The 24,652-nt window shown below is 34.0% G+C and overlaps 2 protein-coding genes across 2 annotated transcripts; one reads left to right on the top strand and one right to left on the bottom strand.

Annotated features, from left to right (window-relative positions):
- Window positions 1–12,092: 12,092 nt before the first annotated feature.
- On the bottom strand, window positions 12,093–13,362 carry LOC145011084 (uncharacterized). The gene is made up of 3 exons (XM_078969715.1): window positions 13,216–13,362; window positions 12,904–13,117; window positions 12,093–12,325 (listed from the first exon to the last, which is right to left on the bottom strand). Exons 1-3 carry the CDS (start codon window positions 13,360–13,362, stop codon window positions 12,093–12,095), a joined length of 594 nt encoding a protein of 197 aa, XP_078825841.1.
- A 3,252-nt stretch (window positions 13,363–16,614) lies between these two features.
- LOC145044042 (zinc finger (CCCH-type/C3HC4-type RING finger) family protein) lies at window positions 16,615–19,482 on the top strand. The gene is made up of 8 exons (XM_078992850.1): window positions 16,615–16,770; window positions 17,188–17,275; window positions 17,345–18,102; window positions 18,227–18,296; window positions 18,571–18,659; window positions 18,730–18,787; window positions 18,876–18,974; window positions 19,165–19,482. Exons 1-6 carry the CDS (start codon window positions 16,745–16,747, stop codon window positions 18,764–18,766), a joined length of 1,068 nt encoding a protein of 355 aa, XP_078848976.1. The 5' UTR covers window positions 16,615–16,744; the 3' UTR covers window positions 18,767–18,787; window positions 18,876–18,974; window positions 19,165–19,482.
- Window positions 19,483–24,652: the final 5,170 nt, after the last annotated feature.

Below are 24,652 nucleotides of genomic sequence, written 5' to 3'. Positions count from 1 at the left end.
CTTCGGGGATAGCTGGGATGCGCATTTACCCTTGGCAGAGTTTTCCTACAACAACAGCCATCATTCGAGCATTTGGTATGCCATCTTTTGAGTTGTTGTATGGTAGGAGGTGTCGGACCCCCATTTGCTGGGGAGAGGTGGGACAGAGAGTGATGGGTAGTACGGAGATCGTACTTCAGATGACAGAGCAGATTTAGCAGGTTAGATAGAGGTTATTGACCGCCCAGAGCCGACAGAAGAGTTATGCGGACAGGTGCCGGTCCAAGCTCGAATTTCAGGTTGGCGACTTCGTTCTCCTGAAGGTTTCTCCTTGGAAAGGAGTGATCCGGTTCAGGAAGAGGGGCAAGTTGGGGCCCCGGTTTATAGGTCCATTTCGTGTGATTGCAAGGGTAGGCCGGGTAGCTTATCGGTTGGAGTTGCCAGCAGAGTTGGGACAGATCCACAATACTTTTCACGTATCACAGTTGAGGAAGTGTATAGCCGATGAATCGGCAGTGGTTCCATTAGAGGATATTCAGGTGGATGCGAGCCTGAATTACGCCGAGAGACCAGTATCCATCAGGGATCGGAAGATCAAGGTTCTGAGGAACAAGGAGGTACCTCTGGTGTTGGTTCAGTGGCAACACCGGAAAGGATCGGAGATGAATTGGGAGCCGGAGCGTGAGATACGGGAGTAACATCCGGAGTTATTTGCAGAGTGAGACTTCGAGGGCGAAGTCTAGTCCTAGTGGGGGAGAGTTGTAACAGCCTGGAATTTCAGGTATTGTCATAATATTGTTTTTGGGGTGTTTTAGGAGGGGACTCGGCGAGTTGGAGCCAGACTCGCTGAGTAGGACCACAGACTTGGTCGCACTCGACGAGTCCATTATGGACTCGGCGAGTCTGTGCTGTTCAGCGGAAACCCTAGCCGTTCGGTTTTGGAACGTATATAACGGACTTATAGGCCGTCATTGTCCGTCTTTAGCGACTGAGAAGAACCCTAAATCGGTTGTGGGCATCTAGAGCAAGGATTGAAGGCCATTGGTGATCTTGAAGAAGTTATTGTGCAAGGAAGAGAAGAGTTTGGCTAAAGGAACAGCAAGGGAATTAAGTCTGAGGATTGGGGACACAGAGAGTGCATTATTCAGGTAATATTTCGGATCATATTCTGCTATGTTGATGTGTGCATGGATTTAGGGTTTATGGAACCCTTTTGTGACTAGATTGATTATTACCCTTGTTCCCCAAACGATTATAACCCTGTATTAGGACCTTTAGAGGTCCAGAATGTCCCATGCCTGTGTATTTCGGGAATTAAGGGAGGCTTTGGATTGGAATCCTTATGCCTTAAGTCAAAAGGTAAATTACAAGTCTTGGAGCGTAGCATGAGCACCTAAATGAAGGTCTTACGTGTTGTACCAGCTTAGGAGGACCAAACCTATGAAGGGTCGGGACAATACAGATCTCAGGAAGCAGTTTGATCGACTGCATGGCATGGACTCGCCGATTCCGATGAACAGACTCGGCGAGTAGCTTGAAGATTAACTGGGACTCGTCGAGCTGTTCTTCAGACTCGGCGAGTGGAGTCGGGGTGGCCCCGCGATTCTTCCACGAGGAACTCGTCGAGTCAAGAGGGATACTCGACGAGTAGAAAGGGAACATCAGGATTTGGTGAGGACGTCTAGACTCGCCGAGTCGCCTTAGCACTCGCCGAGTCCGGTCAAGTTGACCGTTGACCGTTGACCAGAGTTGACCTACATGTGATTCCTCAGGGTCAGTTGTCTTGAAAGATAAAAGTATTAATAAGGGATATATGATATTATTCAGGGAGTCTGTAGCTCGGCGGATCGAGTGCGAGTGATTTCAGGAGTCGCTAGCTTTCATTACCCACGAGGTGAGTCTTCTCACTATACTGTACCCGGAAGGGTTTGACTGTGTGACCGGAAGATCGGAAATGATATGTGTTATACGTGCTATAAATGGAAAGGTATTTGCTATGCGTGCTATGTATGTTTATATGGGCCGGAAGGCAATATATTATGTGACTGAAAGGTCGGATATGATATATGATATATGTGCTATATGTGTTAGGATAAATGTATTATTTGCTGTGTATGTTTATGGGCCGGAAGGCAATATGTTATGGGCCGGAAGGCGATTATGTTACGGGCCGGAAGGCGTTGCGTTGTAGACCGGAAGGTCAGGGCCTGGAAAGGCGTATATGCGTAAGTAGTATAATGGGGAACTCACTAAGAATTTATGCTTACAATTGTTATGTATGTGTTTCAGGTATTAGCGAGGACCGTGGGAAGGCGCCGGCATGACGCGTGCCCACTGTTGATGTTTTGAGATCTTGGGGATGTTATGATTGTATTTTGATATGAAATTTGGAATAATTATATTTGGTTGAAAAAATTCTCTTTATTTTAAATGAAAATTTTGTTTGAAAATTTGCGTTGTTACAACCGATTCTTAAACATCTTAAAAGAATGTTGGCTTCCTACATCCATGAGCTCGCCACTATGGATCAGGAAATAGCAAAGGTTATGAACAAGAAACCGACCGTCAAGCCTACTTCCAAGACAGGAGATGTTCATAAAATGAAGGTAGGGCAAATTGATTCTTCCAATCTGACGGTCATGTTCACCATAGGCGACAAGCATAAGTTTCTGTTTGCTTTGGTAGACAAACATCTGTTTTCAACAGATTGTCTGGAGCATATTATAAATATCATTCACCGATGCAAGCACAACTCAACAGCAGACAAGAAGAACTTCACTGATATGCTTCGTTGGTATATCACCTTCAGGCATCACATTCTGGCTATAATACCGAAGATTTTTGAGACGGTAAAGAAGCCTTCTGCTGTCAAAAGAGAATGAAGATTCTGTGCCAAAGACGCAAAGGGGGATATTGTTGAAGATAATAGAGTTGCGTCTTGGGCCCTTTTGTTTTACAACCGGATTGGGCTTGTCAATCCGTGTTCAGCTAGATTAGCCTTATTTTTATTAGAAAAACTGTTAGGGTTTCATTATAAATATATGCATGCATGTATGCGTATAGTAACAGTCGTCACTCTCATTGAATATTGTAAACCCTAAAATCCTCTACAGTTGACGTTCTTTATCGAGCTCTTCTGAGGATTATTTATTGAATTATTCGACACTTTTTGATTCATTAGCTTGTTCTTAATTGTTTACTTAGTCATTCATTTACCTGTTTCATAGATCTAATCGATCTTTAAGTTTATTTTAAACTCTTCAGTTTCTCTTCAAGCTTCTGCTAAAAGTCTCCAAATTCAGACAGAAAGAGAGTTTGAATTGAATGTTCCAAATCTTCGTCAATGGAATACAATTATTTTAATCTATCCTAGATCTCTTTAGCCGTGGCATAAGAACTTACCAAACGAAACGTATCTGACTGCAGCACAAACCTTATCATCCTCAGGGCTTTGATGTTGCATTGAAACTTTTCCTTCTCATCCTGAGGAATATCTTTGACATCGTTAACAAGCTGATTGTACTCTTTCTAAGTTTTGACAATCTTAGAGGTGCTTGAGTGAGCGAATGGGCCTACAGTAATCGCTTCCCAAATCAAGTATCCATTATCCTCCGATCCAATCACGTAATCTTCAAAGTGATGCGTCCAAACTTCATAGTCTTGTGTATACAAGATTGGTATCCTTGTCGTAGAACCAATGTTGTTGGAGATGTTGATCGGATTGGTTTGTGAATCATCCATGGGCATTGTAATGACTTTTGATGTATTACCTGTAAAAGATCAGACTTGTAATATATCGTTAGGGTTATATCAACGATTAATGAGATACATCAATATAGAGTGACGGCTCAATTAATATCAATCAATGCGGAATTAAAACCCTAATAACTTCTTCGACAGAAGAGATGTGTATGAATTACATAGTCTCCTGCTCTGATACCAATTGATGAGAATTAAACTCTAGATCGATTAGATCTTTCACAGGTATGATTATGGAAATCGAACAAGACAAAAACAGTAAGAGAATGAACACAGAATGGAATCAAATGTATGCTTATGATTCAAATAAAGGCATGCCTCAACAGAGCTCGATGAAGAACTTCCGTTGTAGAGGCGAGCTAGGGTTTACAAAACTCAGAGAAATAATAATAAAAGCGATAATTTCTAAGACTGCATGCATGCAGCTTATATACTAAACCCTAGAACAAAAACATGCACGGTTGGATAGGCCCAATACCGGCAATCAAAACTGGGCTAAGGACTGAGCCCATGGCAATCTAATAATCCCAACAGAAGATGTAAGGAATTGCCATTTGACTCAACTGGTATTTCAGCCTCAGGTTGAGAGCTAGTGCCAACTATAGGTTTACTGTCGGTTATATCTCGAATTTCTTCAAGATCAATATGACTCCCACTGACTTCTTGATACGTATATGTTCATTCTCTTAAGGAACACTCCTTTTGAGCTACTAGAAACAAATATCAAAAGTCATCAGTGAATACCTGCCAATGTAACACCTATTACATCTCGATTCAAGTTGGTCATTGGTTTCTCGTCTAACGAAAAAACTCACAAAAACAGACCTAAATGTGATAGAACCTTCCAACTCCACATTTCATGCGGTGTTTTAAACCTACTTAGTTGCTTACAAGGTTCAAAATATGATCTAAAATTTCAAGTGTATATTCCTAAAATGTAATTGGTAGCAAAGTGCGATTCATCATAAATCGAACTATATAACATTCGATTCTCCTTTTCAGAAACACCATTGCTACGATGTTCTTATAGGATCCAATTGGGAAACTATTCCACAATCTATATGATGATCATTAAACTCGATACTAAGGCATTCTATTTTCCTTTTTGATTAAAGACCCTTTATCTTCATTCCTAATTGATTTTAACTTTATTTTGGTACTCTTTGAAACTTTTCCAAGTATCATAATTTTGCTTAATCATATAAACATAACCACATCTATTGAAACTATCAATACATGTGATATAGTAGTATATGTCATCCCTTGTGGTGAATCTAATGGGTCCACACACATTAGTGTGTATAAGATCCAACAATCATTTGTTTTCATGACATATCCAAGTGAATGGTGACCAAGTCATCTTGCTAACACACTAGACTCACATACATCATCCAAATCAATGTCGAATGATTCCAAGTTCGGTCAAATTGGAGCTTGGTGATGCGATTCTCACTAATGTGGCCTAGGCGATCATGCCACAAGTGCGATTATATATATAAATTATTAGAGGAATCAATACTCAAGTCATTACTGCTATTATTAGAGATACAAACTACAATTTCATGAATGCTAACTACAAGAATAAGTTTTAAACATAAAATAACCATCTTTATAAACTTGAATTTTTGCCTTTCCATTATCAAATGAAAATTGATATTCACGTTTATACAACACATAAAATGAAATTTTGGTTTCTAAAAACCTCCGAAGAGTAATAGAAAATAACTAGTTTAAACCTAACTCCATTACTAAGCATAAGCTCGAAATCCTCAACCATTGACACACGTACATTCCTATGATTAGGTTTAGCTCTTGATGCTTAGATTCATTCTTTCTAATACATCATACATTGTCGTCCAAACATGATTAACCACATCATGTATCAAGGAACCATGAATTGGATGTATTTGGATTTTGATTATTCAATTACTTGATGTAGAGTCAAACATTTGACTTTATCATCTCCAATTACTTAGGGAAACTTTGTTTCCTATGATCCTTGCCATTGCGTTAATTGTAACTTGACTATTATGAATGGTTGCATGGAATAGAGGACATACAAATTCCAATCCTTCATAATGGGAAGTTTCGGTCAAAACAGTTCCTTTCCATTTAGGATTCGAATGTTCCATCTTCTATCCACCAACATTCAAAAAGGAGATAACTGGAACTAGATACGAAATCTAATTCCTTTCCACTTTCCTCGGATTGGAGAAGCTTTAAGAATCCCATCAATGTCTTCTCCATACTATTCATATGATAAATCAAGTCGAAATTATCATAAGAACCAATGAAGGATCCAAGCACAAGATCTATAGCAAGACTCTTGTCAAGGGTAACATTGAAATTCTTGAGTTTGTCTATTTAGCTTTCACTGATTACATACAAAACTCTTTTTTTTTCAAGTCAAATGCAATTAGGAACTTTTGTCAGTTTTCAAATCACTCTTGCCTTGCCTTTTGGTTAAACATTTTGCGCAATTGCAAATTCATTTCATATGTTCATATATTTATAAAATCATTTTGTAACATCAAATACATAAATATAAAGATGCAAGAGGACTTTTTGAAAAATCTATATTTTATGGGAATAACAACTTCTTTAAAGTTTATGAATTATTGAATAGAGGGAGTTGCTCATCATGGACATCTTTCACAATATCAAAATCGAGGAAGATTCCAAGGCAAACGAATGGTGGTTGTCGAGGCCAACAAAAATAATAACCCTAAATATTACACACTAAAATAGTGTATAGTGGTAAAGGGGTCGAATCCACGGAGATTGGTTCAATTTATAACTCTATGAAAAATCTCTTTGTAAAAAATACTTGTAAAATAACAATAAAAACAAAATGGGGGTTTTGGTGTTTTGAAATCCTTGAAACAAACTAGAATTAACTATGATTTAAATAGACAGTTTCAACAAAAATAAGGGTTTGATGTAAAATCAATAAGGGAGAGATAATTAACTTAAAGTTTCCTCACTTTGACTTTTGATGAACATATCATTAGAATCCAGTGGTGCAATACTTTGATTTAAATCCTTAATTTGGCTATAGTAATCCAAGGAGCTTGAGATTACCTAGACTTTTCTTATTTGTTGAAATGGCTAGAGAATCTCATTACAATTTCCTTCGTCAAAGTCACTAATTCCAAATAGCATGTAATTAGTGAAAGTCAACTAGCATTAAGAACCAAAAAGTCACCAAATCCAAGAGGAGTCAATTGCTTTCACTACCATGTTGGAGAAAATGTTTTTATGATTGTGTGAAGCAAAAACAACACAAAAATAATTTGTTGCTTGCTAATTTGAGGATCCTTTACTTAATCAAGAAATTAGCCAACTAATCACCACAAAAACATTTAAACTCATGAATAAAAACATACTAGTAGTGATAATATGATAAAACACAAAACATTTCCATAAAGATTTAAGAACAAATTCATGGATTCTTCAACATTCAATAAAAGTTCAAAGGATTCAACAAAAAGTCAACCAAGATTAGTTTAGCCAAGCATGGCTAAACTCAAGTAAACAAAGTTAGTTAAGATTGTACCAAACATTTGACAAGAATCAAGAGATGAAAAGAAGATGTTCTTGAAGTGTTCTTGGCCTTCAAAAGTGCTCCAAACTCCAGAGAGAAAGTGTCAAACTTGGACCTCCAAGAAAAGGCTGAAGAGGCACACTAACCTTCCCAATATAGAGCTCTAGGTAAAATCCTGAAATTGCCTCCTTCAGGAATCCACACAGACCGCGGGGAATCTTACGCGGGCCGCGTGACTGCAACGGGTTTTTGGGCTTCTTCAAGTCTTGGGCCCCCACATCTAATCCATTGGCCCAGTTCGAGTCCAATCAGCTTCTAGCCCATTTTTTCTTCAATATCTCTTCAATTAGAGCCCAATTTGTCTCTCCACATCACTCAAAACTTCCGCAAACTCCTAAACATCGATCTTGCACACTCAAGAATTCTATCGTGTCTTTCAAATTTAAAGTTCAACACTTCCACGCCTTCAAGCAATTGACCAGCCCACTCCATGAATCACCTCCACAACCATCAAGCACGAAATCCCCATTTCCCTTCAAGTCCAAATTCTTCCAAAAGATCCTGCACACTCCCGCTCCTCTAGTTTCCTTAAAATCTGCAATAATGCTCAAGACTCTAGAAAGTACCCGAAATGGTCATAAAAATAACAAAAAGGAAAATATGCATGGAAATTAACTAAAATGTGCTAAAAAAAACTATAAAAAGAAGTAAATAAAATGAAGCTATCAACGAACCATTCCGAGGGAGAACAAAGAGAAGCTAGGCGCGAGAAGGTGGGAGAGGATTCCATCTAACCTAAGAGGAAAGGTTTAAATAATTTGATTTAATACTTAATTATTAACCCAAATTTTGTTTAAGGCTAGGATCAATAAATACAATTCGTAATATGAAGAGGGATGCTATGGTCACATCACAAATATATTTTAGGTAGGTAAAAACACTTTCTCAATTTCAATCACAATGAAAATCCTAGATCTTTTAAGATTCATTATACAATCAATGGCGTGCTAATCTCGGATTATGCTCTTCGATTTATGACTAGGATGACGAGGATCACAAACAGGATGTGAATAACTATGCAAATCTGCATAACATGCTTGAGATCATTTATGATCTCACATTGACGTACCGATTAACCACACACGCTCCATCAACAATCGTAAATTTCTAGTATATACCTCATTTCAACTTTTTAGTCCCACATTAGTGTGTTGGTTAACCATGCACGATCCACTAACGACTCACAAAGACATGATGTGCGCTTTCATGGATTATCATACAACTTCATATTTTTTCTAAAGTAACCCGAGTTGGATTTTTATAGAAGGTTCTAGTACTTTATACATTATACTTATAATGTGATTATGTCCTATAAACTCGTTCAACTAACGACCGTCCACAACCCAAAGAAGAAGTGGGTGAAAAGGTCACCCATTGAACTGTCATTTATGGATTGTTTCCGTATACATCTCGTATAGTGTGGCTTCGTGAATGAGTCCAACTAACGATTTAACTAACCTTTTAGTTATACATATAGTATTATACTCTTATATATATATATATATATATATATATATGTGTGTGTGTGTGTGTGTGTGTGTGACATGATAGAAAATAGCAAACCGAATGATTGAATGTTGTTTTCTTCTTCAAATCTCCAAGCTTGAACTCCAAAATGATTTCTGATCTTCCAAGGTCTTTCCAAAGGGTTTTGTTGCAGCTCTATCTACAGAAGTACTTCAATTTGATCTAATACCCGATATAAATAGTTTCTATAAAATCAGTCTTCACTTCATGACCATAAGGGTGTCACGAAGTGACACCCTTATCCCATATTCGCCAAGGAAACTGTGCAACGCCGTATTATAATCTTCTTATGAAACGTGATCACGCTGTGACCAAGAGATGGTCATGTCGTGAAAATCATCTTCATGTACGAAATCAAGAATCCTATGAATGTCACGTCATGATAATTGTAACTCCACACCATGGGAAGTGTATAATGCTCGATTTCATATTCTTTAAGCTCCTAGTTTCAGCTTCAGTCCTCCAAGTATCCAACTTTTGTTGATTTCAACTCCTTTTCCTCGAAAATGCCATTTTTTACTACAAAACACATTTTAACAGTATAAGTACCAAATATCTTTGTATTTTACCAAAATATAGCTTAAATATATTAAACTAATGCTTAAATATATGTATAAATATGGCAGTATCAATAAGTAAACAATTATAGCTAGCACACACTCTCGTATGGTAGGATAAATTATAAGTCTGATATGTACTTATACTTTCTAATTTTATATTTTTTGGTTAGAAAAAGTAATATCTTTATATAAGTAAAATTACACTTATATAAATACTTTTTGGTTATAAAAAGTACCTCTATAAGCACTCATATGAGTTGAAATAGGAAAATATATAGCATGATAACATACTTAGAAGGATAAATAAGTATCGATATATTACATAAGTAAAATAAATACTTATAAATAGACGAATCACATGAACTTTCATTGTTAATAAACTTATATTCTTATAAGTAAATAATAAACAACAAACACACTTCTACGGGATTACAAGAACAAATCCGCTTAAGTCAGGTAGAAATTATACACAAACACACTTATACAGGTTACAAGCACATATTCACATAAGTAAGGTAAGCACTTATACTATTTGAACTCACACTTCTTATATAAGCTAATCAATCAATTGAAATAAGTACACTTTTGGTTATAAAAGTACGTAGAGTCAAAACCTATGGAAATCACCATCTTTATGTTGATGTATCTTCAAAACACATGTATTCTCAAGATTATAAGCAGCTGGAAGAACACACACACACTAAAGACCTATGGAACTTCTCATTGTTGCTCTATATTTCATAAATGTTAGGTTTGTGTTGTACTTCGATAATGTATTAGTGGATAATGACAATGTAATCTCTATTTTGATAATAACAGAAGTTTATATTTTTATATTGATTTTGTACCGTTCAATATGTGTTTAATAACTGTGATCCATGACTACGTCGCACAACCTTACGTTTCCGCCATCGACCTTGGGTGTGACACTGGACCTTCTATCTAAAATTCCACTCCTCAACCATTAGCTCTCATCACGAGGCTAGTTGAATTTAGAATGTATGTAATGCTAGTTATTTTTTTCATAGTATGTCTTCTACATTGTAATTCATAACCTTCTTCGTTAGAGTTATTTTTAAGAATGTGCTCGTAACCTTTATCTATCCTAGGTTACCTCTTGAATGTATGAAACTTATTATTAATAAATTGATTTATTTTTTAAGTATTTCTTGATCTTATTTGTGTTTCTATTGTTGTTTATTAAGAAGTAAGGGATCAACATACACACACACACACTCATCTCTCCCTCTCTCTATCTTTCCCCTTTATGTCTTTCTCCCAACATATGAACATGATGATGTAAGATCTATATTTTGTAATGTAAACAAAATCTTTTCTCAATTCCAAATTTACAAATCCGAGCCTCTCATCCAATATGACACCTTATTCTTAAACTATTAAAGATGGAAATAAAAGTTAAGATCTGGATTTTGTAATGTTAATGACTTCACACAGATAATATGAGGCAATTTTAAAAGGGCCCGAGAATATGGTTTCTAAGGATGGTTGCCCCCCATATGTTCAGATTGAAGTCCGTCTTTTATTGTTTTAACTCAAACATTCTTCTTCGAGGATGATGATTCTCTTCATAAATTAATAACCCTTCAGATACTTATTTTATGCTTCCCAACAAGAGGAAAATCTAATCCAGTTATGCTTCCTAACAAGATGCTCAACATAACTCTTTGTAAGTTTCCATATGTTCTAGAGTATGCTTTAGGCCAGAGGGTCCACCAGGAATCACTTTATCGTTGCACCATGTCATTACAAAGAATAAGCGTTGAGGAAAATCAACCCAAGATTATCCGCCCTCGTTTTAACGGTAAGAAACAAGAAGAAAGAAAAAACACCATAAATCAAGATATGCAGGTATGAAAATGAAGAAAATCAACCTAACATTCAAATTAAAGTCAAATCAGATTAATAAGATTAACCTCCATCGATTTTAACCCAAAAACAAAAAGAAAGAAGAAAACAAAATCAATATGAATCCCATGAATGAGCAAAATTTTCATTCTTCTTCTTCTTCCATTCTTGATTTTTGGTATCTTTAAGTGTTAGAGATGGATATGTAAATTCTTGATATAGGTTTTGAGGGTGGTCGATGGTAGGATCTTATTTGTTTTTCTTCGCATCTAACTTTACCAGATTCCATATTTGTGGTCTAAAAAAATCGTGAAGTCTTGAAAATTTCATATCAATGTTTGTTTGTCGTGATTGTCGACGAGGAGAGGTGGTGTTGATTGTTTGTGGTTAGTGGCGGAGGCATGGTCAAACTAAAAGGTTATCCCGGAATTTTTTTTGTGTAATATACAGTAAGAAAAAAACTGCAATTTCATTAGATATAAAGTTCCATAACAAAATTACATTTTAAAGTTCACCGCTTCGATCTTTCATTTTACGAAAGCGAGTAATTATATTTTCAGTATTAACGTTCTCTAGTGCTTCCTTTTCTACACTACAAATCAAAGCACCATTCATAAAATCATCACCTATTCTATTACACAAATCGTTCTTCAAGAACTTTATTGCAGAAAAACACCATTCAACGATTGCGGTTGCGACGGGCAAAACCAAAGCTAGTTTTAATAATATATAAACCAAAGGAAAAGAGTGGTGTTTCCCGGTTTCCACCAACAAACGAGAGAGGTCTGTAATTCCCTTCAATTTGAAAAATCTCTCATCGTGGAGCAAAGAGTGATAATAGATATCAAGTTATCCATTAAGTTGTGCCTTTCTGAATCATCAAAATCGTTTTTGTATATCACGCTTAGCTTTAACAACTTTGCTTTATCAAAACTAGAAAATGAGTCACAAGGACTCAATGCCGCCATGTTCTCCGTCAACTCTGTGCCAACTTCACTAAATCTATCCATAAATTCTTGAATTTGCATATCTAAAATTGTATTAAAAATCACAACTTCAAAATGATGTTGATTAGTCTTATTGGTCCTACACTTGCGTGGGGTAACATAATATTCCGACATGTCCACAATTCTAATACTATGTTTTTCACAAAAAGCACATACATTCTTCCAAATTTGTGGGAACTCATCTTTTCTAAAAACTAGCAATGCTTTCTGTGTCCCTTTTACTAACGAAGCCGCTTCCAAAATATTTTGATCTTTTTTTTTAAGATGCTTTGACAAGGTATCCATGATGCATAAAATTTCTAACATCAAGTGTAAAAGAAACACGAAATCAAGTGTCTTGAAATATGACAAAATACCCTTTTCTTGATTACGGTTAGATAAAGTAGACCCCTCCTTTTGACATATTTAAGTACCGCAACAACTTCTGCAAATAAATTCACCAAACTTACAATTGTTCTAAAATGTGAACCCCATTTAGTATCTCCAGCTCGAACAAGAGAAATCTCTTGATTCAACCCTCTTCCTGGTTCTGTTTCACCAATACCAATTTTAGTTGCCACTCTTTCTTTTTGCATCTCTCATATCATATCTTTTCTCTTACAAGACCCATAAACGACACTAACCACCAAAGCTAATTGTTCAAAGAATTCATCAACACCATCATGTTTCTTTACAACCGCCACAACCACTAATTGAAGTTGGTGTGCAAAACAATGTATATAATGTGCATAATTGTTTTCATTTAAAATCATAGATTTCAAACCGTTGAATGCACCACTCATATTATTTGCTCCATCATAACCTTGTCCCCTCTGCTATATATTTAAAAAATAATAATAAAAAAATATAAGAAATAAAAATAAACTAATATCGTATTAAAATTTAAAGGAATAAATATTTTATGATTTCTCACCTGAGCCATACTCAAGTTATTGTTGGAAAATACAGTATCAATGGCAGTTTTAAGAGTCAAATAAGATGTATCCAACACGTGAACAACTCCAATAAATCTTTCATTTACAATGCCATGTCTATCAATATATCTCAAAACTATAGCCATTTGTTCTTTTTTTGGAAACATGACTAGACTCATCAACTAAAATAACAAACACATCTTTACCAATTTCATCAGAAATAGACTTGGTTATCTCTTTTGAAAAGCAATCGACAATATCTTTTTGAATCGTGGGAGAAGTCAACTTTTCATTTTTTGGAGCATTTTGTAAAGTAACTTTAAAAATCTTCTAATTATCTTCTCTAATCAAAGATAATACTTCAATGAAAAGTCCTTTATTATTAGACTTTTCCCTATCATCATGTCCACGAAATGGTAATGCATTTTTCAATAAAAATCTACAACTACAGATTGTAGCACGTAATCGAATTTCATAATTACTTTTCTCAAGTTCTGTTTGCTTATGTAAGACTTCACCAATAGATTGGTTTTTTCTCAATAACAAATGACACTTTTCTTATGCCTTATGGTGATAACTTTGAATATTACCCATATGTTATTTAGAGTTGTTGTTTTTAGTTAATTATTTAAAATGTATTTGCTTAACGTTTTAATTTCTATCATTATAATTATTTAAAACATCAAACATTGTTTTTGATTTTAAGGGTAACAATATAATCATTTATATAGACTTATTTTTAACTATTGTTATTGTAAGTTATTTTAAGCTATTTATTTGAGAGCTTTTAACGATTATAAAAATATCTTTAGTAAATATTTAGTTAAATTGAGATTATAATTTATTTTTTGCATTTAGCACTGTAATTTATCACATTTAACTATTTACAAAATATTGATTGAGTTTTTTAAGTAGACTGAAATTTATATTTAAGTCGACACTGTAATATTATATTTAAATTAACAATTTAAGTATTTTGTCCAAATTGTTCAAATGTTGTAACTTTAAACTGATAATGGTTTACATACAACAACATATTAAATATAATATGTTAAAAGTTAAAGACATAACTTTATAAGTATACGTAAAGATATTACTTTAATATTGAAATTTAGTTTATTTATGATTACACTTTAAGTTTGATATTTATTTAACCTTATTAACCAACTTATAATCGTTATTAGAAAGACACTACAATTTATCACTTTTAACTATTTACAAAATATTCTTTTGGTTGTTTAAGTTAAACTAAAATTTATATTTAAGTTGATCATGCAATATTATATTTAAATTTATAATTTAAGTATTTTATACAAATTATTCAAAAGTTGTAGCTTTAAAATGATAATAGTTTACATCCAACAATATATTAAACTAATAAATTAAGTATAATATGTTAAAAGTTAAAAAAACATAACTTTATAAGTAGAAGTAAAAATATTCTTTTAATATTGAAATTTAGTTTATATATGATTACACTTTAGATTTGATATTTATTTAACCTTATTAACCAACTTATAATTATTATTAGAAAGAAATTGAAAAGTCATGGGAGTTTCAAATGAATGTGGTGAAAGAAAAAAATGCATGGGAGTTTCAAATGAATGTGGTGAAAGGAAAAATGTTTCCTTTATAATATAGTATGATATGATATGATATGATATGATGATATGATATGACGATATGATAATGTATATTCAAAACTATGCCCCTTTGGTTGACAAGTCCCTTTAATCATGTATGCCCTCCTTGTTTCATCCCTTTAATGATATGATATGACGATATGATAATGTATATTATATCTAAAGTGTAATCATATGATGATATTATATGACGATATGATAATGTATATTCAAAACTATGGCCCTTTGGTTGACAAGTCCCTTTAATCATGTATGCCCTCCTTGTTTCATCCCTTTGATTAGGATTAAATGAAGATCATTCAAATCAAAAGATTGTGTCACTTTTAGTTTTGACATTGGTTTATTAGTTTGTGGAACTTCAGTAGGTTCATTAGATTGTGTTTCTTGTGGTTTTTGTATTGGTTGATTAGTTTGTGGAACTTGATTACTTTCATTAACCCTATTTTTTGGAAGTTCCTTCACCATTGTTGTCTCCAACATCTAAATGTCTTTTGAAAAAACTTTTAATAGTAACCTACAAATGAAAATATATGAACTATAAACTTGATTTCAAGTTTCAACAACAGTCAACAAATAACAACCTAGTAACCTACAGTAAAATTATCAATTATAAGATATATCAACTATAATCTTGATTCCAAGTTTCAACAACAAATGAACAAATAACAATCCACAATAAAAAAAAAATATCAACTATAACTTGATTTCAAGTTTCAACAACAAATAATCATTAAGTATTTACCCTAAGTCCCTAATTTAACAAAGTTAATTGTTAATTTCTAATTTTTCAAACATAATAACAAAAAATTAGAATTTGAATTAACCTAAATACATAATATGGATGAGTATTTTGGTTATACTAACTTGTTTCATTGTGATGGAATATCCGAGGAGCGGAGGATGTGCCCGAAATTTAGCAGTTGAGAATACTTAATGTCCGAGTCTGATGTCCAAGATCGTAGCAAGGCTGTAAGGGCAGAAGCCGATTTTCGATTTTGAAGTCGACAATTGAAAAGAAGTCAACTAACGACGCACAAAGTGACAATCCAATAATCCAATTACATGATTACATCCTTTTTTTTAATTGGACTATTGGGCTTAATACCTCTTTGTTTCAATAAATTAATTGATGTGTGCATAAAAGTTTTGGACCATTTGGGCTAATTTGTAATTTGGTCAATTTAAAAATAACCTGAAATTTTTTAAGGTAGCCCAATTTTTTTTTTCTAATATAAAACCGCAACATAAAACGAATTTTTCTGAAAAAATTAACACTACTAAATTTTTTCTAAGTGGTATCCCGGGATACCCCAGGATACCTTATGGATCCGCCTATGTTTGTGGTTAACTTGGAGAGAGAGAGAGAGAGAGAGAGAGAGAGAGAGAGAGAGAGAGAGAGAGAGAGAGAGAGAGAGAGAGAGAGAGAGAGAGAGAGACTTTTGTCTAATTTAATAAGTAATGAATATAAAGATAATTATATAAAAATTATAAAAATAGAACATAAGGGTATAATTATCTTTTTAGTTTTGATATGAACCAAATTGACAACCAAAGTAGGGGAAAAAGACTGAATCCATAAATTTTTCAAGGTTTGGACCATAACCAAAGAAAATGACAAACCCCAAGGTCCATATTTGCAATTTTGTCTTTTCTTTATTTTTCCAACTTTTGAAAAAAGTCAAAAACAGTGAAAACTAGACATTGACACATAGTCAAAGGTTAATTTTGTAATTAACTCATATTGATTACCTGAAGGTTGCCTTTGAGGGGAGGTTTGTATGTAGAAAGAAATCCTGAATCAAGAAACAACAACTTGTCATCTTCGTTTAACCTAAAAAAATACGTCCGCCGATGAAGATTGTGGAAAGGTGAAATTTTCTCGATCATGTCTTTGCCGGGAAATCGAACCAGGTATATTCCGATTGTGACTCCTCATGTTCCATCTATCTCAATTTCTGTATGCCCAACAAATTGACGAAATGCACCGTTTCCCCATTTGAGCCCTTCGAGGTTTTGTGTAGGCATACGCACAAGCTCCTTTGTGATTACTATCCTTGATTAGGGTATTCCTTTCAATTCAGTTGAATTCGTATTTCCAATTTTTGTATTCTCATGATGAGCAAGAATTAGAAACTTGCCGGTCGGTGTTTCTGTTGTAAACCCTAGATTCCCAAACTATCATCGACGGAAACAATGATAGCGTATAAAGAATTTGTTCTATCCATCTTCTAATTGCTAGCTTAATGAATTTCTGGCTTCATTAACAGCGATTATAAGGCCTATTCAAGGCTTAGTATCTGCTTCATCTCTTCATCTTCTAATTTCCAGGGTGCTTTGCAAGTTCTTTGCCCATGGAGCATGCCTGAAAGGGGAGCATTGCGAGTTCTCACATGACTGGAAGGACCCGGCTAATAACGTAAGGTTTCTAATATCATTTCCAATCGACTTCGTTCTTCAAACACTCATGGTGGTTTTGTTACAACAGGTCTGCACATTTTATCAGAAAGGAGCTTGTGCATATGGTATCCGTTGCAGATATGACCATGTTAAAGTTCCTCAACGTCAAGCTTCTGCATCTTCATCAACATACCCTTTTCAATATCCTGTTCCAGAATCTATTACTGCATCTTCAACACCTGGAACTGCATCCCCCATTGCTGTTATCGGAGAGCTTTCAGCTTACACATCTGCAAAACCTACATGGGCTGAAGGTTCTGGACAGAATGATTTGATAAGTGATGTTATAGGGCAATCAAGAAGTACAAATCCAGCTGATATTGTAATGTGTTCATTTGCTGCTGCTGGAAATTGTCCTCGTGGAGAAACTTGCCCTCATCTCCATGGGGATTTATGTCCAACATGCAGAAAACAATGTTTGCATCCTTTCAGAGCGGATGAAAGGGAAGAACATAAAATGGGATGTGAAAAGAAGCATAAGCATCTTGAGGCGTTGAAACACAGTCAAGAAATAGAATGCAGTGTTTGCCTTGAACGTGTACTTTCAAAACCAACAGCAGCTGAAAGAAAATTTGGGCTGTTATCAGAATGTGATCATCCCTTTTGTATATCATGTATCAGGAATTGGCGAAGTAGTTCTCCAACATCTGGAATGGATGTGAATTCTGCTTTGAGGTCTTGCCCTATTTGTAGGAAGCTTTCATATTTTGTCATTCCTAGTGTCATTTGGTATGCAACAAAAGACGAAAAGCAGGAAATTGTAGATAGCTACAAAGCAAGACTCAGGTATCTATATAATATATATACTTTTCTTTTCTTTTCATATTAAACACATCTATCATATCATGATAATGAAAGAAATATGAAAATGTGTGATTGTGAGTATAATTAATGCCTCCTCCTCTTACAGGTCTATTGACTGCAGACACTTTGACTTTGGAAATGGGACGTGTCCATTTGGGACCAGTTGTTTTTACAAGGTAATTTTAGTTTTATGTTTTACTACTTTGTGTGTAAGGTTTATGGAAAGAAGCTTGTCTTCTTCTCCTATAAGTATTTATGTTTACTATGTTTTTAAGCGGTTAAAAATGATAGAATGTTCTTTATTCGATATATTTCAAGCATTTAGTGGATTTTCCACTTTCCTCTTCCACCAATATCATTAATCAATTAAAAAAATGATAGAAAATAAATCCATGGTTTACAAGAAAAATCATGTATGAAAGTACATTGCTATTTTTTGCATATCACCAGCATGCGTACCGTGATGGGCGTCTAGAAGAAGTGGTTTTGCGTCATCTTGGGGCTGAAGATGGACAGACAGTCATTGCTAAAGATATCAGGTTTCTTTTTTTTTTATTTTTTTTTTTAAATTTAGTTTTGAATACAAATAATAATGTATCATAAAAACAGGCTGTCAGACTTCCTCAACCGTATGCGCATAAGATGAACAACCATGTTTAGCTTCCAGGTTAGATTTTTCCCACAATACAATAAGTCAATAGCATCCAAGTTTTGTTCAAATTTAAACTTTTGGGACCCACATTTGGTCTTTATAGTGTGCAGGATATTTTGTGTAGCTAGCTAGGTATTCCCCATCATAAAACAACACACTTCCATCTTTAGATGTTTCATTGTGGCCCACATATATACTCAAGGTACCAACTTTTCTAATTTTCTCACCCCCTGTCTGTATGTAAGAGTTTCAATTTCAATGTGGATTTACATTTGACATGATGTTTTTGATTTATGACTGTGGGCCTCCGTAGTTGTACCTGATTTACATCTGACATGATGTTTCTGATTTACGACCTGACTGTCGGTGTTTGTTTGTGTGATGATAATCAGATGGTTGATTGGTTGGGAATGATAAAGGGGATGCTTAAAAAGGGTATTGAAGAATAACTTGCAGCTGATATATAATATATAATATATATTTTTTGAGGATAAATTAAAGGAAGTGTATGTTGAATTAAGGGAATGGTCAAGTGATAAATGATTTTTTTTTTTTGAAAAAGAAAATCAAAAACTTGTATGGAACATAAAGTGAAGTTGACCTGCCCTGCCCAATTTGTAAGTTTGGGGATTGTACATGCTTTTGGTTTGTATTTTGTTCTTGTTTAACTCTTTTTTTTTTTGTCAATAATTGGGGAAACTTTGGAGTAATCTTTTGTGTATACAAATCATAAGTTTTGCCTATTAATTTCCATACATCAACTTCACTGAATGAAATGAACATAACTTTTATAGCTTTATTTTCAATGATGAGGATGATGAAGATGAGTCTTTGTCCCATCTTTTTCATCTGGACAAAAAATATCAACTTTAGATTTAGGTTGTTTGACGTACTAGTCGAAAAACTAGTTTTTAATTGAAAAGCTAGCGGATAGTTGAAAAGTTAGTTATTATATAAAAAGCTAGCTGATAGCTGAAAAACTAGCTGATAAAAAATGAGTTTGGTAAAACTAGTTGAAAAATATGAAATAACATAAAAAAAACATTTAAAAGAATGTGTTTTTATAACTAATTAAAGAGTGTATTTTGAAATTTTTTAAAAAGCTTTTAAAAAACTAGTCTAAGTAGCTTTTAAAAAAACTAATTTATAAGCTATTTTTAGGTTTGTCAAACATTACAATTTAAAAAAATTTGAAAAATAAGCTAGCTTTTTAGCTAGTTGTGTTGCTTCAAACACAACCTTAGATATTTAATCAATGCAGTACAACCTTACAAACAAACGAGATCTAATGCTCAAAACTAGAGGTAAACAAAGGCTAGTTAAAACCAGTTTCTGCTTTTAAAAATGGGTTTGGTTTTTTACTGTATTTTTTCTATTTGGTTTTGGTTAAAATCTAACGGCTTTGGTTGGTTTCTTTTGAAATGAAAGCAAGTGAAAATGGTTATTTTTGGTTAAAAATTGGTTTGGTTACTAAAACAAGGGGTAAAAAACCGGTTTGCAATTTTTTTAAAAACATATATGAAACCGATAGTTTGGTTTAGCTGAACCCGTTGAGGAAAAATCTGGTCTGGTTGAGTTGGACCGGTTAAAAAAAAAGGTTCCTTTTGTGCACTTCTACTCAAAACAAGTCATTTATATTTAAGAATTAAGATAACGAATTATATCTTGATGGACTTCTGTGACTATGAAAGGCAAAACTGAGAACTTTTTAGGTTGCGATTCAGTTTTTTAGATACCAAATCCAAGTTTGAAGGGATCGGAACTTTTAAAAGGATTGCAACAGGATTCCATAGTAATTCTGTTCTTGAAGACTACGCAAATTATGATCCAAATATCATTTTGAAAATTAAATTTTGCATTAAAGCTATTGACATTATTTTTTTCATTCTATTTTAGCGGATATTGATCTTTAGAAAACCTATTAAATGTTTGATTTGCTTATAATTACGAATGTCAATAAGTTGACATGTAAAGTGACATTGGAAATGTCTTGGTACACAGGCTTAACATGTCATAAAGTTGTTTTCAAGCAGGAAATGTTCACATACTAGTGTCAAATTGTTGTTTAAGTGTGTTTATCATATATCATATGTTTGAATATTTTCTTTGTCGGAGTGTCAAATTTTGTTGTTTTAAGTGTGTTTATTAGCATGACATGTTTGGATAGCTTTTTTTTTTGTTGGAATGTCAAATTGTTCGTTAAGCAATCTTTTAAACCTGATTTTTTAGTTAATTCAATATGACAAACGGGTCATGGATTAACCGGTTCAACCAACAGGTCAACCCAATTTTCAGAATATGAGTGATTATTCTATAGTTGTAATGCATAATGGTGTAGGATATGTTGAATGTCAAGAGGATTTAAAGTTGAAATATACAAGAGAAAAATATAGGTCATGTGAGAGTCCACCTAACACTTTGAATCCATCAAAGCTTTACTGTTTACTGAAATAAATATGGAAATTTAATAAAGTATTAACTTAACATGAAAAGATTTACGTTTCAAGGAACAAGAATTACGAGTTTAATGTGGGGCGTATGAAATAATGAATAAATAATAAAAAAAAAACAATAGAATATTAGATCAAAATCGTTTGATGTATTGTTTCAGAACATTTTTTTCTTCAAAATTTAAGTTATGTATCTTTTCGTTGTTGTTAAAAATAATACTACAAATATGAAACATCATGATATTATTTTTTATATTAGGTTTAATCCGTGTTTTTGTACGTTTCGGATCAAAGGTTTAGTTGATATTATGGTAAAACCACCAAGTTCAATCTAATTCATAAATAGACAAAACCTTGCTCACCCAATCTCTTCAATGGTATATGGTCCAACTGTTTACTGAAATAAATATGGAAATTTAATAAAGTATTAACTTAACATGAAAAGATTTACGTTTCAAGGAACAAGAATAACGAGTTTAATGTGGGGCGTATGAAATAATGAATCAAAAAAAAAAAAAAAAAAAACAATAGAATATTAGATCAAAATCGTTTGATGTATTGTTTCAGAACATTTTTTTCTTCAAAATTTAAGTTATGTATCTTTTCGTTGTTGTGAAAAATAATACTACAAATATGAAACGTCATAATATTATTTTTTATATTAGGTTTAATCCGTGTTTTTGATATTATGGTAAAACCAGCAAGTTCAATCTAATTCATAAATAGACAAAACCTTGCTCTTAGTTTACCCAATCTCTTCAATGGTATATGGTCCAACCGGTTCGACCCATGTTTAAAACACTAGGCTTAAGTGTGTTTATTAGTATAACATTTGTTTGGATAAGTAAAACATTTGTTTGAATAGTTTCTTTGTCAAAGTGTCAAAATATTGTTTTAAGTGTGTTTATCAACATAACATATGATTGGAAATTTTTTGTTTTAAGTGTGTTCATCAACATAACATATGTTTGGATATTTTCTTTGTCAAATGTAAAATTGTTAATTTAAGTATGTTTATATTTTCATTGTTAAAGTGTTACATTTGTTATTTTAAGTGTGTTTATATAAGAGAGTGTCAAATTGTAGTTTAAAATGTTTAACAGTATAACATATGGTTGGATAGATTCTTTGCCAAAGAGTCAAGGTTGTTTTATGTGTGTTTATCAACACAACATATTGTTGGTTATTTTGTTGTTTTAAGCGTGTTTACCAATAAAACATATGTTTGGATGGTTTCTTTGTCAAAGTGTTAAATTGTTTTTTAAGTGTGGTTATCAGTATAACATATATGTGGATACTGGATAGTTTCTTTGTCAAAGTGTCAAATTGTTGTTTTAGTGTGTCTATCCTCATAACATATGTTTGTATATATTGTTGTTTTAAGTGTCTTTATCAATATAACATATGTCTGGATATTTTCTTTGGCAAGTTTAAATTGTTGACTTAAGTTTGTTTATTAGTATAACATATGTTTGGATTTTGTTAGTCAGAGTTTCAAATTGTTGTTTTAAATGTGTTTATGAGTATAGCATTTGGATAGTTTTTGTGTCAAAGTGTTCGTATTGTTGTTTTAAATGTGTTTACTAACATATGTTTGGGTAATTAGTTGTTTTAAGCATATTTATCAATATGACATTGCTTGAATATTTTTTTTGTCAAGTGTCAAAATTTTTCTGTAAGTTTGTTTATGTTTGGATAATTTTTTGTTGTCATTCATTAAATTTTTTTTATGTAAACAATCAAACAAGACAACCTATTTTTATCCGGAAGATATATTTGATACGGGGAATTTTATGAAAAAGGAATTTGGTAATGACTTATAAGTGAAAGGGTACTAATGGTCGCATTTTCATAAAATAGAGTAAATTATACATTTTGTCCCTATTGTTAGCTCAAATTCACAATTTTGGTCCTAGTATTGAGTTTTTGTTTGGCAGATCCTTATGGTTAGGGAGGAGGGTACCGTGGCGGCTTGAAAGGGGGGTACTGCCGGTTAACCGTTCCATCTTGAAAGGGTTCGACGGGTTCATTTGTTTAAAGTATAGAATCGGGTTCACCAACCCACTATTTAGACGATTGAAATTAAATGCATGTGTAGAGGCATACTTACTCACTTTAATGCATGCACTGTTTGTTTTCAACCAAGATTTTATTTATAATACTATTAATTGTTTGTTCCTTTATGTACAATACTTTCATCCTATTGGTTGAATTTTTTTAATTTTTTTTTATAGTCCTTCAGGTTTCTTCCTTCCACCGCTCTTTATTGAAGCCGTCTTTTCTCTTCTCATCGTTTCATAAATCGAACCACCAATTCCTTCATCTCCAACGTTGATGAGTTCGCAGGACGCTCCGCAGGACGAGGACTACAATCGATAGAGCAACACAGCGACCCCGGCTGGCAGCTGTTTTACCATCCCCAATCCACGACAACCCAACAGTGGTTTTAGGTTTCTGGTTGCGCTGGGTTACATCTGCTCCCACATGTTGCATGTTCCATCTTCTCCGTTTTTCTTTTTGTCTCACCGTTGGTCACAAGGAACCAGGTCAATCAATTTTCGTACGCCTATTCCACCTCCCACGGATCTCTAGCTTTACCGACACCGATACCTGCACCAGCGGCGGTCTCTCTCTACACCTTACCAACTCTGCTTCTTGCAAACGCCATGGTTCTCATGGATTCATTACCGAAGGTTATTACCATATGGCCACCTACTTGACTTTTGTACAAATCAATTTTGTTATTTTGTTATTTCGTTATTTCATCTCGATTATTTGATTTATTTTATTGTGGGTTTTTAGGTGAGGAACATGAAATAAATGGAGGAAGGCGATGGTTATGATTCAAAATCCATTTGATGAAGTTTGGTCCACATGTGGTATTCTTCTTTTCCCTCTTCTTGATATTTGTTTCATTCTTGCAAGGTTTACTGTGACAACCCGAAACTTTTATCCTGTCCAATTGATCCGTATATCAATATTAAACTCGAATTTATCATCTTTTAACGAAATCATGGGTCCATATGAATGCTCTAGGCTTAGTATAACCGAGATATGAGTCTTAAGAAGGATTAGAAAGTGTGTAGCATCACAAAATCGGGCCAAACACACCAAAGAAAGTGTATGCGGCCGCACACCCGAGTGTACGGCCAGCAAGCCGCACACACCCCCAGCCTCACACCCGACCCTATATATTGGAGGAGACTCCCTTCATTCACCTTTTATTCTTTTGGCTGCACACTACTTTCTCTCTCTAAAAATCTCATCCAAGAACACTCTAAGGGCCCCAAAAACGTGAAGAACTCCATCATCTAGCTTGTTATACAGGTAAAACATCTAAATCTAAGCCTGAAACTCTTCATGTTCTTCGTGTTCTTCATCCTTTGAAGGAGTGCGGCCGCACACCCTCATAAGGTGGTCGCACACACAC

The sequence above is a fragment of the Lactuca saligna genome, chromosome 1, assembly GCF_052625555.1.
Source record: "Lactuca saligna cultivar CGN05327 chromosome 1, ASM5262555v1, whole genome shotgun sequence".
Classification (NCBI taxonomy): Eukaryota; Viridiplantae; Streptophyta; class Magnoliopsida; order Asterales; family Asteraceae; genus Lactuca; species Lactuca saligna.
Note: the sequence above shows the minus strand (reverse complement) of the source record. Positions and strands in the feature narration are given on the sequence as shown.